This window comes from Coregonus lavaretus (assembly GCF_964263955.1).
Source record: "Coregonus lavaretus genome assembly, chromosome: 15".
NCBI classification, from domain to species: Eukaryota; Metazoa; Chordata; class Actinopteri; order Salmoniformes; family Salmonidae; genus Coregonus; species Coregonus lavaretus.
In genome coordinates, this window is record NC_140002.1 from 33,495,509 (window position 1) to 33,512,458 (window position 16,950).

The 16,950-nt window shown below is 41.3% G+C and overlaps 1 protein-coding gene across 2 annotated transcripts in view; it reads left to right on the forward strand.

Moving 5' to 3' along the window:
- Positions 1-16,950, forward strand: part of LOC311142469 (androgen receptor-like) — an 81,421-nt gene that overhangs the window by 42,552 nt on the left and 21,919 nt on the right. For both annotated transcript variants that reach the window (XM_084178118.1, XM_084178117.1), the window contains exon 3: positions 2,223-2,339. In XM_084178118.1, the coding sequence (XP_084034244.1) occupies positions 2,223-2,339 (117 nt within the window). The remainder of the gene's footprint in view (positions 1-2,222; positions 2,340-16,950) is intronic.

Here is a 16,950-nt window from a genome sequence, read left to right on the forward strand (position 1 = left end):
ATATCCGGATATCTGTCCTGACATCGGTACGCTACTTTTCCCACTTCAAATAGCAATTACAGTTGCACACCTAACAGAGTTTCCACAGGACCTGACACGGATCAATGCAAAACAATCACCAGAAACTCCCGGCGCATAAACGGGTTGGTGGTTTAGCAACAAAACCGACGCGTGCACAACTATGGGGCAAACAGACGGGGTTGGCTTAGATTGTTGACATCATGTAAACTACACTGAACAAAAATATAAACACAACATATAAAGTGTTGGTCCCATGTTTCATGAGCTGAAATAAAAGATCCCAGAAATGTTCCATACGCACAAAAAGCTTATTTCTCTCAAATGTTGTGCACAAATTTGTTTACATCCCTGTTGGTGAGCATTTCTTCTTTGCCAAAATAATCCATTCACCTGACAGGTGTGGCATATCAAGAAGCTGATTAAATAGCAAGATCATTACACAGGGGCACCTTGTGCTGGGGACAATAAAAGGCCACTCTAAAATGTGCAGTTTTGTCACACAACACAACACAATGCCACAGTGTGCAGTTGACTGCAGGTACAGTACCAGTCAAAAGTTTGGACACACCTACTCATTCAAGGGTTTTTCTTTATTTTTATTATTTTCTACATTGAAGAATAATCGTGAAGACATCAAAACTATGAAATAATACATATGGAATCATGTAGTAAACAAAAGAAAATTGTAACAAATGTTTATATTTGAGATTCAAAGTAGCCACCCTTTGCCTTGGTGACAGCTTTGCACACTCTTGGCATTCTCTCAACCAGCTTCACATGGAATGCTTTTCCAACAGTCTTGAAGGAGTTCACACATATGCTGAGCATGTCTTGGCTGCTTTTCCTTCACTCTGCAGTCCAACTCATCACAAACCATCTCAATTGGGTTGAGGTCGGATGATTGTGGAGGCCAGGTCATCTGATGCAGGACTCCATCACTCTCCTTCTTGGTCAAATAGCCCTTACACAGCCTGGAGGTGTGTTGGATCATTGTCCTCTTGAAAAACAAATGATAGTCCCACTAAGCGCAAACCAGATGGGATGGCGTATCGCTGCAGAATGCTGTGATAGCCATGCTGGTTAGGTGTGCCTTGAATTCTAAATAAATCACAGACAGTGTCACCAGCATTCCACCCCCACACCATCACACCTCCTCCTCCAGGCTTCACGGAGGGAACCACACATGCAGAGATCATCCGTTCACCTATTCTCTGTCTCACAAAGACACGGCGGTTGGAACCAAAAATCTCAAATTTGGACTCATCAGACCAAAGGACAGATTTCCACCGGTCTAATGTCCATTTCTCGTGTTTCATGGCCCAAGCAAGTCTCTTCTTCTTATTGGTGTCCTTTAGTAGTGGTTTCTTTGCAGCAATTTGACCATGAAGGCCTGATTTCCGCAGTCTCCTCTGAACAGTTGATGTTGAGATGTGTCTGTTACTTGAACTTTGTGAAGCATTTATTTGGGCTGCAATTTCTGAGGCTGGTAACTCTAATGAACTTTTCCTCTGCAGCAGAGGTAACTCTGGGTCTTCCTTTCCTGTGGCGGTCCTCATGAGAGCCAGTTTCATCATAGCGCTTGATGGCAGCACTAGAATTAAAAACACGTCTTACCTTTATGTAGTTAATAAATCCAATGTGAAACGTGATAACTATAGTATCATTAACTAGCTTTGAAAAAGTCAATCCATTCTTCTCTAATTAAACAGCTCTCCCTACTTTCGGAATTACGCTTGTAACATTGTCAGTAGGCTACAGTAACCTATACTTCAGAGGGAAGGGGCAGGTAGCCTACACACACACACGCACACTCACACTCACTGGCAATGATTTCCAGCTGGCAGGCAGACACTGGAATAACTTTCTGAGTGACAGAGGGAGGGCTTTGTTGCGATTTTTGTGGGACTGGAAAAAAATGCCCGGAACGTAAAATAACATTACTAACCAGTTCCCATGCTTTTAAAATAACAGTTCCGGAACAGTATAGATCACTTTCGTTTTTGGTTTGGGTTCTGTTCTTCAAATCATTTTGTTATTTTCAGTTTTTTGGTTCTGTTCCCTGAACCGGTTCCAACCCTTGGTTCCGGTTGTAATCATTCATGATGTAACTTACAACCATGTTACAACCATGATGTAACTTTCCTCCTCATTCAAAAATAATTTCGTATTCTCTTATTCTTATCTCTATTTGTCTTTGTTAGGTAAACAGAAATACCTGTGTGCCAGCAGAAACGACTGCACCATCGATAAGCTGAGAAGGAAGAACTGCCCATCATGTCGACTGAGGAAGTGTTTTGAAGCTGGGATGACCCTCGGAGGTAAATACAACTATCATGTCAATTTGTTAAGTCAATGAGAAATAAAAAGTACTTAGCCATCCATCCACCCACCCACTGATCGATAATCATGTACAAAAGTTTGTGTATGTGCATTTACATACACTGAGTGTACAAAACATTAAGGACACCTTCCTAATATTGAGTTGCACCTAGAGCGGTTACGGTGACCGTATAACCGCCACACCGGCAGTCACGAGTCATGACCGCAGTCAAATTCCACATGACCGTTTAGTCACGGTAACTAGGCTTCTCCAAGCTCTGATGCTGCTGATGGTCATTAGTAGCCTACCAAACTTGCTAACTGCCTGGTACTCAGCATTTTATTGTCCCTCTAATCACTCTGACATCAATGCAAATGTAATCGAAAATCAAATCAAACACTTAATGAGAGCCCACGAGCTCATGTTGTGCATCATTTCTATAGGCTATGCAATTGTGTGAGAAAACTGAGTTTTGATGGCCTCTATTAAAAAGAGGAGGATCCCATCAGCTTTCTATAGGCTACGCCTACTATATTTATTTCTCAACTTTCCTAATATTAAGCACATTGCTTTGCTTTACAACCGGTGTAGAGCCTAACTGGCATACATAGGCAGCGTGTGAGTTTGAAGTTTGGGGAAGAACATTTTCACCATAAAAATGCACCTTTATAATAAAGCATTACATGCATAATTGCATTTGTGGTCACTTTTGAGAATGGTGTTTTCCTGCTAATTGATAGCATTTTGGAACATTCGCGCTCATAGCCTTCTGCGGTGTGCACATTGCTGCGCTTATAATGTGAAGAAATAGCCTAATAGTTTATCAACATTTTAAGATAAACGTTCTGATCTGTTGCATCAGCCTCATTGCATTTAAACATTTTTTTGATGCGAGTGGTTGTATTAATTTAGGATCTATCGCATCCCACAACTGTCCCAGACTATGTTTGAAATATTTCTTTCTCGCACAGAAGGACAAGGTGACCAATAGAATAGGTCAACTTTTGTACTATGGGGGATAGTAGATTGACATAGGCTAGTGCTTTTGCTGTTCGTTAGACCTACTCATCTTGCTGGCTGACAAAAAGTGTATGTGGACAGTTCTTCTAACATATGCCTCGGAATTCGATAAGAAGGACGCGCGCAGTTGCGTCCCCGATGTGTCTGTCTTTACTTGTCGCCTACTTCAGAACTGAGATAGATGCCTCTGAGAAGATCCCAATCACGGGTATTTGCTAATAAGAATTGCGATATCTGAGAGAGCCATGTGATCTGAAGATGGCACCAAAGAAGATGGCAGCCGTTTTACAGCCCTCTAACCAATTGTATTATTATGTGTGCTTTTTCAAGTTATTTGTAATTTATTCTGTACATAATGTTTCTGCCACCGTCTCTTATGACCAAAAAGAGCTTCTGGATATCAGGACAGCGATTACTCACTTCGTATTGGACAAAGATTTTTTCTTCAACGAGTCGGACGCAAAGGATATCCTACAGACACCCGACAAGGCCCAAATCCCCGTCATTTGCATGAGAAAGAGATGGAGATATTGTGGACGTAGGTCGGGGTGCCTTGTAAGGATCAGACGGCGAGCGAGTAAACTGCCTCTTCCATCAATCCTATTAGCCAATGTTCAATCATTTGAAAATAAATTAGACGACCTAAGATTACAGTTATCCTACCAACGGGACATTAAAAACTGTAATATCTTATGTTTCACCGAGTCATGGCTGAACAATGACATGGATAACATACAGCTGGCGGGATATATGCTACATCGGCAGGATAGAACGGCTGACTCCGGTAAGACAAGGGGTGGCGGTCTGTGTATATTTGTAAACAACAGCTGGTGCATAAAATCTAATACTAAGGAAGTCTCCAGGTTTTGCTCGCCTGAGGTAGAGTATCTCATGATAAGCTGTAGACCACATTATTTACCAATATTTTTTGTAGCTGTCTATTTACCACCACAAACCGATGCAGGCACTAAGATTGCACTCAATGAGCTGTATAAGGCCATAAGTAAACAGGAAAACGCTCATCCAGAGGCAGCGATCCTAGTGGCTGGGGACTTTAATGCAGGGAAACGTAAATCCGTTCTACCTCATTTCTACCAGCATGTTAAATGTGCAACCAGAGGGAAAAAAACTCTAGACCACTTTTACTCCACACAGAGACGCGTAAAATCAATCAATCAATCAATCAATTTTATTTTATATAGCCCTTCTTACATCAGCTAATATCTCGAAGTGCTGTACAGAAACCCAGCCTAAAACCCCAAACAGCTAGTAATGCAGGTGTAGAAGCACGGTGGCTAGGAAAAACTCCCTAGACTCCCTAAAAAGCTCTCCCTCGCCCTCCATTTGGCAAATCTGACCATAACTCTATCCTCCTGATTCCTGCTTATAAGCAAAAACTAAAGCAGGAAGCACCAGTGACTCTGTAAATAAGGAAGTGGTCAGATGACGCAGATGCTAAGCTACAGGACTGTTTTGCTAGCACAGACTGGAATATGTTCCGGGATTCTTCCGATAGCATTGAGGAGTACACCACATCAGTCACTGGCTTCATCAATAAGTACATTGATGACTTCGTCCCCACAGTGACCATACGAACATACCCCAACCAGAAGCTATGGATTACAGGCAACATCCGCACTGAACTAAAGGGTAGAGCTGCCGCTTTCAAAGAGCGGGACTCTAACCCGGATGCTTATAAGAAATCCTGCTATGCCCTCCGACGAACCTTCAAACAGGCAAAAAGTCAATACAGGACTAAGATTGAATCGTACTACACCGGCTCTGATGCTCGTCGGATGTGGCAGGGCTTGAAAACTATTACAGACTACAAAGAGTAGCACAGCCGCGAGCTACCAAGTGACACAAGCCTACCAGACGAGCTAAATCACTTCTATGCTCACTTCGAGGCAAGCAACATTGAAGCATGCATGAGAGCATCAGCTGTTCCGGATGACTATGTGATCAAGCTCTCTGTAGCCAATGTGAGTAAGACTTTTATGTAGGTCAACATTCACAAGGCCGCAGGGCCAGACGTATTATCAGGACGTGTACTCCGAGCATGCGCTGACCAACTGGCAAGTGTCTTCAACATGTTTCAAGCAGACGACCATAGTCCCTGTGCCCAAGAACACTAAGATAACCTGCCTAAATGACTACCGACCCGTAGCACTCACGTCTGTAGCCATGAAGTGCTTTGAAAGGCTGGTCATGGCTCACATCAACACCATTATCCCAGAAACCCTAGACCCACTTCAATTTGCATACCGCCGCAACAGATCCACAGATGATGCAATCTCTATTGCACTCCACATTGTCCTTTACCACCTGGTCAAGAGGAACACCTACGCAAGAATGCTATTCATTGACTACAGCTCAGCGTTCAACACCATAGTGCCCTCAAAGCTCATCACTAAGCTAAGGACCCTGGCACTTAACACCTCCCTCTGCAACTGGATCCTGGACTTCCTGACGGGCCGCCCCCAGGTGGTAAGGGTAGGTAACAACACATCTGCCACGCTGATCCTCAACACGGGGGCCCCTCAGGGGTGCATGCTCAGTCCCCTCCTGTACTCCCTGTTCACCCATGACTGCATGGCCAGGCACGACTCCAACACCATCATTAAGTTTGCCGACGACACAACAGTGGTAGGCCTGATCACCGACAATGATGAGACAGCCTATAGGGAGGAGGTCAGAGACCTGGCCGTGTGGTGTCAGGATAACAACCTCTCCCGCAACGTCATCAAGACAAAGGAGATGATTGTGGACTACAGGGAAAAAAGATGACTGAGCATGCCCCCATTCTCATCGACGGAGCTGTAGTGGAACAGGTTGAGAGCTTCAAGTTCCTTGGTGTCCACATCACCAACAAACTATCATGGTCCAAACACACCAAGACAGTCGTGAAGAGGGCACGACAAAGCCTATTCCCCCTCAGGAGACTGAAAAGATTTGGCATGGGTCCTCAGATCCTCAAAAAGTTATACAGCTGCACCATCGAGAGTATCCAGACTGGTTACATCACCGCGTGGTATGGCAACTGCTCGGCCTCCGACCGCAAGGCACTACAGAGGGTAGTGCGTACGGCCCAGTACATCACTGGGGCCAAGCTTCCTGCCATCCAGGACCTCTATATCAGGTGGTGTCAGAGGAAGGCCATAGAAATTATCAAAAACTCCAGCCACCCTAGTCATAGACTGTTCTCTCTGCTACTGCACGGCAAGCGGTACCAGAGCGCCAAGTCTAGGTCCAAAAGGCTTCTTAACAGCTTCTACCCCCAAGCCATAAGACTCCTGAACAGCTAATCATGGCTACCCGGACAATTTGCATTGCCCCCCCCCCCCCCTTTTACGCTGCTGCTACTCTGTTTATTATTTATGCATAGTCACTTTAACTCTACCCACATGTACATATTACCGCAATTACCTCGACTAACCGGTGCCCCCGCACATTGACTCTGTACCGGTACCCCCTGTATATAACCTCCCTACTGTTATTTTATTTTACTGCTGCTCTTTAATTATTTGCTATTTTAATTTTTTTCTTAAACTGCATTGTTGTTTAAGGGCTTGTAAGTAAGCATTTCACTGTAATGTCTACACCTGTTGTATTCGGCACATGTGGCAAATCAAATTGGATTTGAATTGATTTGAGTGAGAGGTGCTTCGGAACATGCAGCCAGGAGAAGGGAATTATAATTATTATATTCAGCCCAAGGGCACAATGGCCACTGGCCGCAAAAGGCATGGATTTTTTTAGGGAGCATTACGGCTACACTAGGGGGATGCCGCCGGGAAATTCGAGGCATTATCAAGTGCTTGTCAAATTGTGAATGAGAGACTGATGAAGTGTGTGCAGCCTGTGCAAGAAACAAAGCAGAGCTCATGCCTTTCATGCAACTTTTTTCAAATCATAATTAGAGTCGCATCATGCAGCTTTAGATTGTATTAAAAATCAAAACATATAGCCCAATGTTTGTATCACAACTAAAGTTGCATAAATAACTCTAAATTAAGCATATAGAAGGAGCTGTTTCTTTGTTAACCGCTCAACACAGAATAGCCGCATGTGCACACTCCCTCAGAAATCGTTTGGAGAAAACATCCTTTCGATTTTATTCAGCTATGTTCGGTTGTATTCTTCATACTATAAAATTATATAAAATAATGCCACGGAATTCTAAGCAAATCTTGTCTGCTAAATGAACTAGTGTAGCCCATAGCCAGGTGGCATAGCCAGATCAGGGCCTAACATAAGGACAACTCAGAGTATGCTATTCTGTTCTTCTCATGTTTTTTAGACCTGTCTAAAATAAATAATGGATTTATTGTGATGGTGTAGGCTATATTAAAATGATTTAGTAGACTTTTTTAAATGTAGATGCTCCAAAGGTCTGCATCAGTGGCTTGTAGGCTATGCATGGTAGCCAGGAGATGCTAAATGTGTTTATGTTAATTAACGGTAAATTAACGTGAGACCGACAGTTATTTGCATGACAATACCGGCTGACAAAATTTCATGACCGCCACAGCCCTAGTTGCACCCCCACCCGCCCCCTCCTTTGCCCTCAGAACAGCCTCAATTCGTTGGGGCATGGACTCTACAAGGTGTCGAAAGCGTTCCACAGGGATGCTGGCCCATGTTGACTCCAATTCTTCCCACAGTTGTGTCAAGTTGGTTGGATGTCCTTTGGTTGGTGGACCATTCTTGATACACATGGGAAACGGTTGAGCATGAAAACCCCAGCAGCGTTGCAGTTCTTGACACACTCAAACCGGTGCACATGGCACCTACTACCATACTCCGTTCAAAGGCACTTAAATATTTTGTCTTGCCCATTCACCCTCTGAATGGCACACATACACAATCCATGTCTCAATTGTCTAAAGGCTTAAAAATCTTTCTTTAACCTGTCTACTCCCCTTCATCTACACTGATTGAGGTGGATTTACTAAGTGACATTAAAAAGGGATCATAGCTTTCACCTCCATTCACCTGTTCAGTCTATGTCATGGAAAGAGCAGGTGTCCTTAATGTGTTGTACACTCGGTGTATATACAGCATGAGCACATTTCCCATTTTAGGCCATACAACTGAACTACAGGGTTAAACTCAGCATGGATGATTTTTCTGTAATGTTCCCTTTCAGTCTAAGTACCTGATTTCTTGTGAATGTTGCAACCCATACTACACATCTTAGCCAGCTCTCTTGAATTGCTGCATCACAAAGGGAAATACTACTTCTAACCAAGCCCCTGACTGTGCCACCAGGCAATTTAGACCTATTTCATTCCCTTTCCCTTACAGTCACCCAGAGCTGTTTGTCGTATTAGGTCTCAAAGATGGACATGTGCTGGACAAATTTCCGTTCTTGTGTTCAATTTTCACTCCCTTCCATTTTCTCATTCTGTTAACGGTGAAAATTGCACAGAGAAGCACAAAGCTGACATGAGATGTGAATTAAAGGAGCAGAAATGCTTGTAATTTAGCCACCAGCCGCTGACAAGCCCATGGGGGAAAAATGCGATGTGATGCTGTGATTGTCAGGGAAAGGCACCTCTCTTCCAGTTGCAGTTAGAAAGAGCCTTCCTTCCCCTCAGGCGCTCCTCTCACAGGTTTTTTATGTGCACTTTCTCACAGGTAAGTTTGTGACAGTAATTTGAAAGCTCAGACGAGGGCTTCAAATGTGAAAGATTCTTCTCTGATTACGGACTAATGCATTGGGTGAATTTGTTTTACTGCAAAATGGAAGAGACTATTTAAGTATCATTGCATGGAGGTTTTCTTTTGGAATGCAGAATTCCATATTACGTAATTACTCTCAGAACTGTAATTACTTCTCGAAATAGAACATTGATATGGCAGTTAATTTTACAGATCCACTGAAGCTATTTAATTTAGCAGAGGTATATCGAAAGAGAGAAAGCATTGAAAATATCATCTGGGTGACATTTTCCTGCTCCTAACCTTCCCATTTGCAGCTAAAGAAAGATGACATGTCAAATGGTTACAGGATAGACTTTCTATGTTGACTGAGGCCTAGTAATCAACCCTGGGATTAAATGTGTTGTGTCTACAAGGGTACTGTAACAGTTGAAGGCAATTATACAAACTCCTGGAATATTAGAGGTGCTCCCTGTTTCCCACCCTCACTCCTCTTGCTAAAAAAACGAATTATATGATTTGAGACTTGAACCTTTTCCCGTATTCCATCTGAGCTTTAAATGTCCTCTCTGCATTTGCCTTGGTGCAGGGCAATTCAAATCCCATGATTAATTAAATGTTTTTGAGGAGTACGTGTACCCACTCTCTGTCAAAACTTTGTGCAGGAAAGTAACAAGCAAGTGCCAAAGATTTTAACTATCTGCTAGCATATAATAGTTCACCATTACCTTTATGAACATTTCTCAAGATATAAACTGTACTGTTAGACAATTCAGAGCATAATAATGTTAAGACATGAAACCCTAACAATAACTACTCGCTAGCATGCCTAAACCTAACCCATTCCAGTTGTTCGTTACTCACGTTTGTTTATGATTTATTTAATTTTATCGGGATCGATTCCATCTAAATTATCTTATTTTATAAATAATGTAGTTATATTTTGTGTTATGTGACATTGTTATATTGAATTCACGTACACTTGTTGGCCAAGCACAAGTTGTACCCTTTGTGGAAACAGATTAATATACTGCAACCACCACACAATCAATCATTCAAACCTAATTCAAACCAGGAGCAGCTCAATATGATATATAATTCCAAATACCATGTGTACATATCTTAATTAATAGATATCCTCCGCTCGTCTGAGTCATTCCGTAAAGAATTCGGAAATCAGAATACTGTATATTTTTTACCTTTCCTCTAAATTAGGACTGAGTTAGTTGCAGAGAAAATTAACTAATGTCATGTCTTGTATGGCTGCCTCTGTTTGTATTGGCCTCAGTTTGAAAGGGGTGTGGATCTTAAGGGCAGCTCAACCTGACCTACTTACTACTCTATGTGTTATGCAAAGATCAGTGCCAAGATACCACAATTTTTTATATATTTGGGAATGTTTTAATTATTTTTCTTTATCTAAATTACATGAAGGGTTACTTATTACATCTGAAATAGAAATATAATGATTTACCAGCATATTAAGATTGAGCTAATGAGGCACTTAATTACTCAGATTGAGAAATAAATAAATAATAATACTGGGATCCGATCGTTCACTCTACATTTCCTTAAGCTAATTCTATTTAGGTAATAGATTGAATGTCCACCACCTAATGTATTGATAATGTATTGCCACTTTAATTTGTAGTCCCCTCTGCACAATGCATTGTTGTCACGTAGCACTATGAAAAGCACTATGAAAGCATGCATAGTGCATGGGACCATAATTAATTTGTGGTCATGATAAACTAGCTATAAAGATAAAGTTACTGGGCCACTCTGCACTGACAGATATTAAGGGTATGTTTTATTTTATTTTGGTCAAAGTTCTGCAGACCCGTCCAGAGCCATAATAAGGTACATCTGTGCACCTGTTCTAGAAGAGATCATTGGTGACCCCAATTTAGGTGATCCATTCTGCACCATCAGGATTTTACTTCCAGGTTACCTGGATGTTAATTGCATACACCTTTATTGTCTCTATTTAGATAAGAATGACTGTATCTCTGTAAAGCCAGATTGAACTTTTCAACTTAATGGTCTTTCCAAAAAAAAGTAAGTATGTATGTTTTATTGTCACATACAGGAGTTCCAGTGTGCAGGAAATGGTTTCACTCACCATTTAGAATTTTAAATGTTGATTTTCCTCTCTGCACTATACCCCCGGTAAACACTTTTCCAAAAATAGCATAACACATTACAAAGTAAACTATAGCAATCCTCACATTAAAACATTTAAATAATTTGTTTGCTGTGTTGAAGTACATCCATAATAATACTGTAACAATACAGTAAATGATTGCTACATTTGTAAGCTGCTAATATTGTAATCAAGGTGTGTCCCTGTGACATGGTGTGCCCACTGTCTCTGACAGACCTTACCAAATGGCCTGCTCTGCCCATTGTTGCCATGGTCATTGATTCGCTAGCCAAGGTTCCAGCCTCCCTCTCACATTGCTCACCTAGTTATCCTCCACAACTGGTATATTTTTTTATTGGTGGAACATTTGTCTCTTCTAACAATGCAACTCAAATGTGTGACACTAAATACATTACCATGTGTCATCTTTTATGCATTTGGAACAATGATGGTAATATTCAAGATATGTTTTTTCCTGTCCTGTGGCTGGGTTTCTATGCATGGCTTGGCTAGATTATTATTAAACATTGCTCAAAGTATTGGCAGTACATGATATGTTTTGGGGATCAATATGCCATGATTTCTCCACCATGCTTCCAAAAATGTATTTCATGTAAATAGGCTCTGAGAGGGTAGAACAGGTGTTCACATGTATATCAGAACTGGACGGGTCTATTCTGGGCCTGGGCTCATAAAAGCAATATGTCAAACTAGAATTGAAATTGTTCTCAGAGCCATGACCCAGTGGTGATAGTGATAGTGGTGGCCAAGCCCGTTGAGGTACACACTGAGCAATATCATAATTGTTGCTAATTTATTATAATTTATGAGACATTTGTCTAATACTGTTATTACTATTACTAAGCACATTTTAAGCATAACGCCCATCGTTAATGCCACAAACACAAAGCCTGAGAAGATGAAGCCTCAAGTTCCCATGATTGCATCCAGGTTAGAGCTACTATTCATGCACCACATGTTGAGGGACATCAATACTCCATCCTTCAGGGGCTTCTTAAGCCTGGGATCTGTGGAGAAGCAGAGTGAAGATCCCATTTATAAGCAAATCCCTTATCCTCCAGATTCCATCTAGTGTCCCACTGTGCTGAATTAAACTTCTGACCCGAGAAGTAACTATGCACAGGAAAACTATTCTCAACCAAACTTTGTAAAAGCAGCGAGAATGTATCCTACCATTCAGTTAGAGTATTTGAAATGCCTATAGGTTATTGATCCGATAGTTAGGATGCAACCATTTGCATTACTCTGTCACTCACACACCTACGCAGTTGCCAAGCATATAGAGGCAGCTGAAATAACAGCGTGAACCTAGAGCTCAGCAATTTCAGAGTGTTGGTGTTATCTGGCAGAAGTAATTAGATTGAGTGAATGGTGGGTTATATACTTGTCTAGTCTGTGACTGTAGTTATAGGATTGTTGGTTAGGGCACAGATTGTTTATGATCATTATTTCACTCGGATTCACTTATTTAGGGCAGGAGATTTATCACGTCATTAGGCTACAATTCAAAGGCATGGATAGGACTTGTTTAGTTTCTAAGTGGAGGGCGTCAACAGTCAGCCAGGAGCTGAAAGGAAAGCCTCCCATCTCCAACCTCGCTGGGAAATAAAGTTGTAGTTTTGTTGTTAGTTAAGAAATAATATTTTGAGACGTTGCCTAACCCATCTGTATCTTTAGCAGTTTCTTTAGCAGTTGACTTCGGATTGTATCCAAATGACAAACAGTTTAGGTGGTTGTTGTTGATTGTGGGTATACTACTCTACCGTATGCGTACACCAATTATTGCGCTAATTAAAGCAGAGTTCCTAGCATCTGAAAATGTTTACATTCAGAAAAGAGCAGATCTGTACATCAGAGAGAGGTCTTCTTTTTATTCAACATGATTTAGGACAGGAACATAACATGATAAGAGTGGGATGAGTAAGAGATGCACTGGCCTTTCATTTATCCCATGCTTCTCTACCAGATGAGGCCCATCTGGTCAAATGTATTTTTAATTTCAATTTTGGTAGTACATATTAGAAGACCACGCTGTTCTAGCCTGTTAGTCTCCTACTCTATTCCTGTTGTGTTACACAAAATGATTGCAAAACTAGAATTGATGTTTACATGGAAACATTCTCGTTCTATACGGAAGAGTATTACATTTACATTTACGTCATTTAGCAGACGCTCTTATCCAGAGCGACTTACAAATTGGTGCATTCACCTTATAGCCAGTGGGATACCTAACTTATTAGGGCTAAGCGAAGAAAAAAAAAACCTGATGCACTTAGATTAATATTATTTTGCATGGATAATAATTCCAAATCTAGAAACTTCAAGAATAAAGTCACATTATTTTGAGAATAAAGTCAAAATTGTGAGAATAAAATCACAGTTATATTTCAAGATTAAAGTAGGAGATTTGGTTAATTGCATGCCTCCCTGGCTCCCTGTTGTTGTGTGCCACCATTGAAATGCCTGAGTTCGATGACCTGGTGAAACTATAGTTTAGAATTGGCTTTAGTAACAAGGAAATCCTTGCTCTTTTAACACAAAATTACCATATTATTGTAAGTATTAGGATCTTGAAGAGGTTGTGCTGAGATTGGGTCTGTCCGGGAGACCCATGGGGCGGCGCACAATTGGCCCAGCGTCGTCCAGGGTAGGGGAGGGAATGGCCGGCAGGGATGTAGCTCAGTTGGTAGAGCATGGCATTTGCAACGCCAGGGTTGTGGGTTCGATTCCAGTATAAAAAATAAAAATGTATGCACTCACTAACTGTAAGTCGCTCTGGATAAGAGCGTCTGCTAAATGACTAAAATGTAAATGTAATGTAAATGTTCAGAAGGAGGAACCACACGGATTTGGATGAGGTATTGGCCAAAGTGAAATCAACAGGGGCCCTAAGCGAGATTTGGTTCACCCCCCCGGCAAAAACGTAATGTTTTAAAGTTCATTTCCTGCAGTTGTACACATTTTGCCATGGGGCGGAGAGACATTTTTGCAGTTTTAAAGCACATTTCCTGCAATTCTACCCATTTTGCCATGGGGTGGAGAGAAATTGTTGAAGTTTTAAAGCTAGCGGCCGGGGCCCTAAGCGACCGCTTATGTCGCTTATGCCTGGAGCCGGCCCTGCCTCCCCTAGTCAAGTATCAATTCTGCACCCTCCTCCTCAACCCTCACCCCTGCATTTGTCAGGTATCACCCCTCTGCCTCACCTCTCTCATCCGTGCATCAGTCCGTTCTCACCCTTGCATTACACCACATTCTTTATTTCTTTTAAAATTATACTGAACAAAAATATAAACGCAACATGCAACAATTTAAACGATTTTACTGGGTTACAGTTCATATAAGGAAATCAGTAATGTAAAGTGTTGGTCCCATGATTCATGAGCTGAAATAAAAGATCCCAGAAATGTTCCATACGCACAAAAAGCTTATTTCTCTAAAATGTTGTGCACAAATTTGTTTACATCCCTGTTAGTGAGCATTTCTCCTTTGCCAAGATAATCCATCCACCAGACAGGTGTGGCATATCAAGAAGATGATTAAACAGCATGATCATTACACAGGTGCACCTGGTGCTGGGGACAATAAAAGGCCACTATAAAATGTGCAGTTTTGTCACACAACACAATGCCACAGATGTCTCAAGTTTTGAGGGAGCGTGCAATTGGCATGCTGACTGCAGGAATGTCCACCAAAGCTGTTGCCAGAGAATTGAATGTTCATTTCTCTACCATAAGCCTCATCCAACGTCGTTTTAGAGAATTTGGTAGTACGTCCAACCGGCCTCACAACCGCAGACCACGTTTAACCACGCCAGCCCAGGACCTCCACATCCGGCTTCTTCACCTGCGGGATTGTCTGAGACCAGCCACCCAGACAGCTGATGAAACTAAGGAGTACTTCTGTCTGTATTAAAGCCCTTTTGTGGGAAAAACCTAATTTTGATTGGCTGGGCCTGGCTCCCCAGTGGGTTGGTCTGGCTCCCAAGTGGGTGGGCCTATGCACTCCCATGCCCACCCATGGCTGCGCCCCTGCCCAGTCATGTGAAATCCATTAGGGCCGAATGAATTTATTTCAATTGACTGATTTCCTTATATGAATTGTAACCCAGTAAAATCGTTGAAATTGTTGCATGTTGCGTTTATATTTTTGTTCAGTGAACAATGAGCATGTCTATTGGCCAAAATATATGTCAATTCAAACAGCCAGCAAGCATCATGATGATTAAATTAATTTCAAAAATACTAGCAACAATATCTTAGGAAAATTATATATTTACATGTAAAAACTAGAGGACATCACTTGCTAGCTAGCTATGTTATTGTATTTACAGGCTAGCTAGCACCTAAATTAGATGGGAGAGGTCTAGTTACAAAGCAGGATCAATGAGTTATAGCCAATTACTTTGCTTACATTTAGGAAATATGTTTGAAATGGTGATGGATTAAATGATTAAACCAACCCATGTTATTTAGCGATATTAAGCTATGGTGGTGTATCACAATTCTAAAATTGGCCCAGATCCAGAAAGTGGAGTGGTTGTGTTTACATGCGGCCACTCAAGAACATTCACTGTCTTCTTGGTAAGCAATTCCAGTGTAGATTTGGCCTTGTGTTGTAGGTTATTGGCCTGCTGAAAGGTGAATTCCTCTCCCAGTGTCTAGTGTAAAGCAGACTGAAGCGGTTTTCCTAAAGGATTGTGCCTGTGCTTAGCTCCATCCCGTTTCTTTTTATCCTGAAAAACTCTCCAGTATTTGCCGATGTCATGCATACCCATACCACGATGCAGCCACCACCATGCTTGAAAATAAGGAGGCAGTTACTCAATGATGTGTTGGATTTGCCCCAAACATAAGGGTTTGCATTTAAGCCATTTGCAGGATTACTTTAGTACCTTGTTGCATACAAGATGCATGATTTGGAATATTATTCTGTATATTTGTATTCTTCTTTTCACTCTGTCATTTAAGTCATTATTGTGGAGTCACTACAATGTTGTTGATCCATCCTCAGTTTTCTCCCATCACTGGCATTGAACTCTGTAACTATTTTAAAATCACAAGTGGTTTTAAAATCATGGAAAGATCCCTGAGCAGTTTCATTCCTGTCCTGCAGCTCAGTTCAGAAGGACGACTGTATCTTTGATGCGTCTGGGGAGTTTACTACATAATCCACAGCATACTTTTTAGAGATATTCAATGTCTGATAGTTTATTGTTACCCATCTACCAATTACTGCCCTTCTTTATGAGGCTTTCGAAAAGCTCCCTGGTCTTTGTAGTTTAATCTGTGCTTGAAATTCAATACTTGACTGAGGGACCTTACAGAGGTTGTATGTATGGGGGACAGAGGAAGGGTTAGTCATTCAAAAATAATGTCAACCCCTATTATTGTGAGTCCATGTAACTTATTATGTGATTTGTTAAGGCACATTTTACTAATTTAGGCTTGCCTAAACAAAGGGGCTGCATACTTATGCAACGACTATATGACAATTAAATACATTTTAATCTCACTTTGTAACACAATAAAATGTGAAAAAATCCAAGGGTCTGGATACTTTTTTAAGGCACTGTATTAGCTGACAGCATTGTCATATAAATTAATTTAATCATGGCTGATTATGATGATGATAATTCATAATTGCCAGTGACATTTTCCCAACCTTATACCTCCACTGTGGTGTAATGCCCATAGGAGGCACAAGGGCATGTGCCCCCTCAGATTTGTCCTGTTTTATAATTAATTAATAAACTTCATTTTTA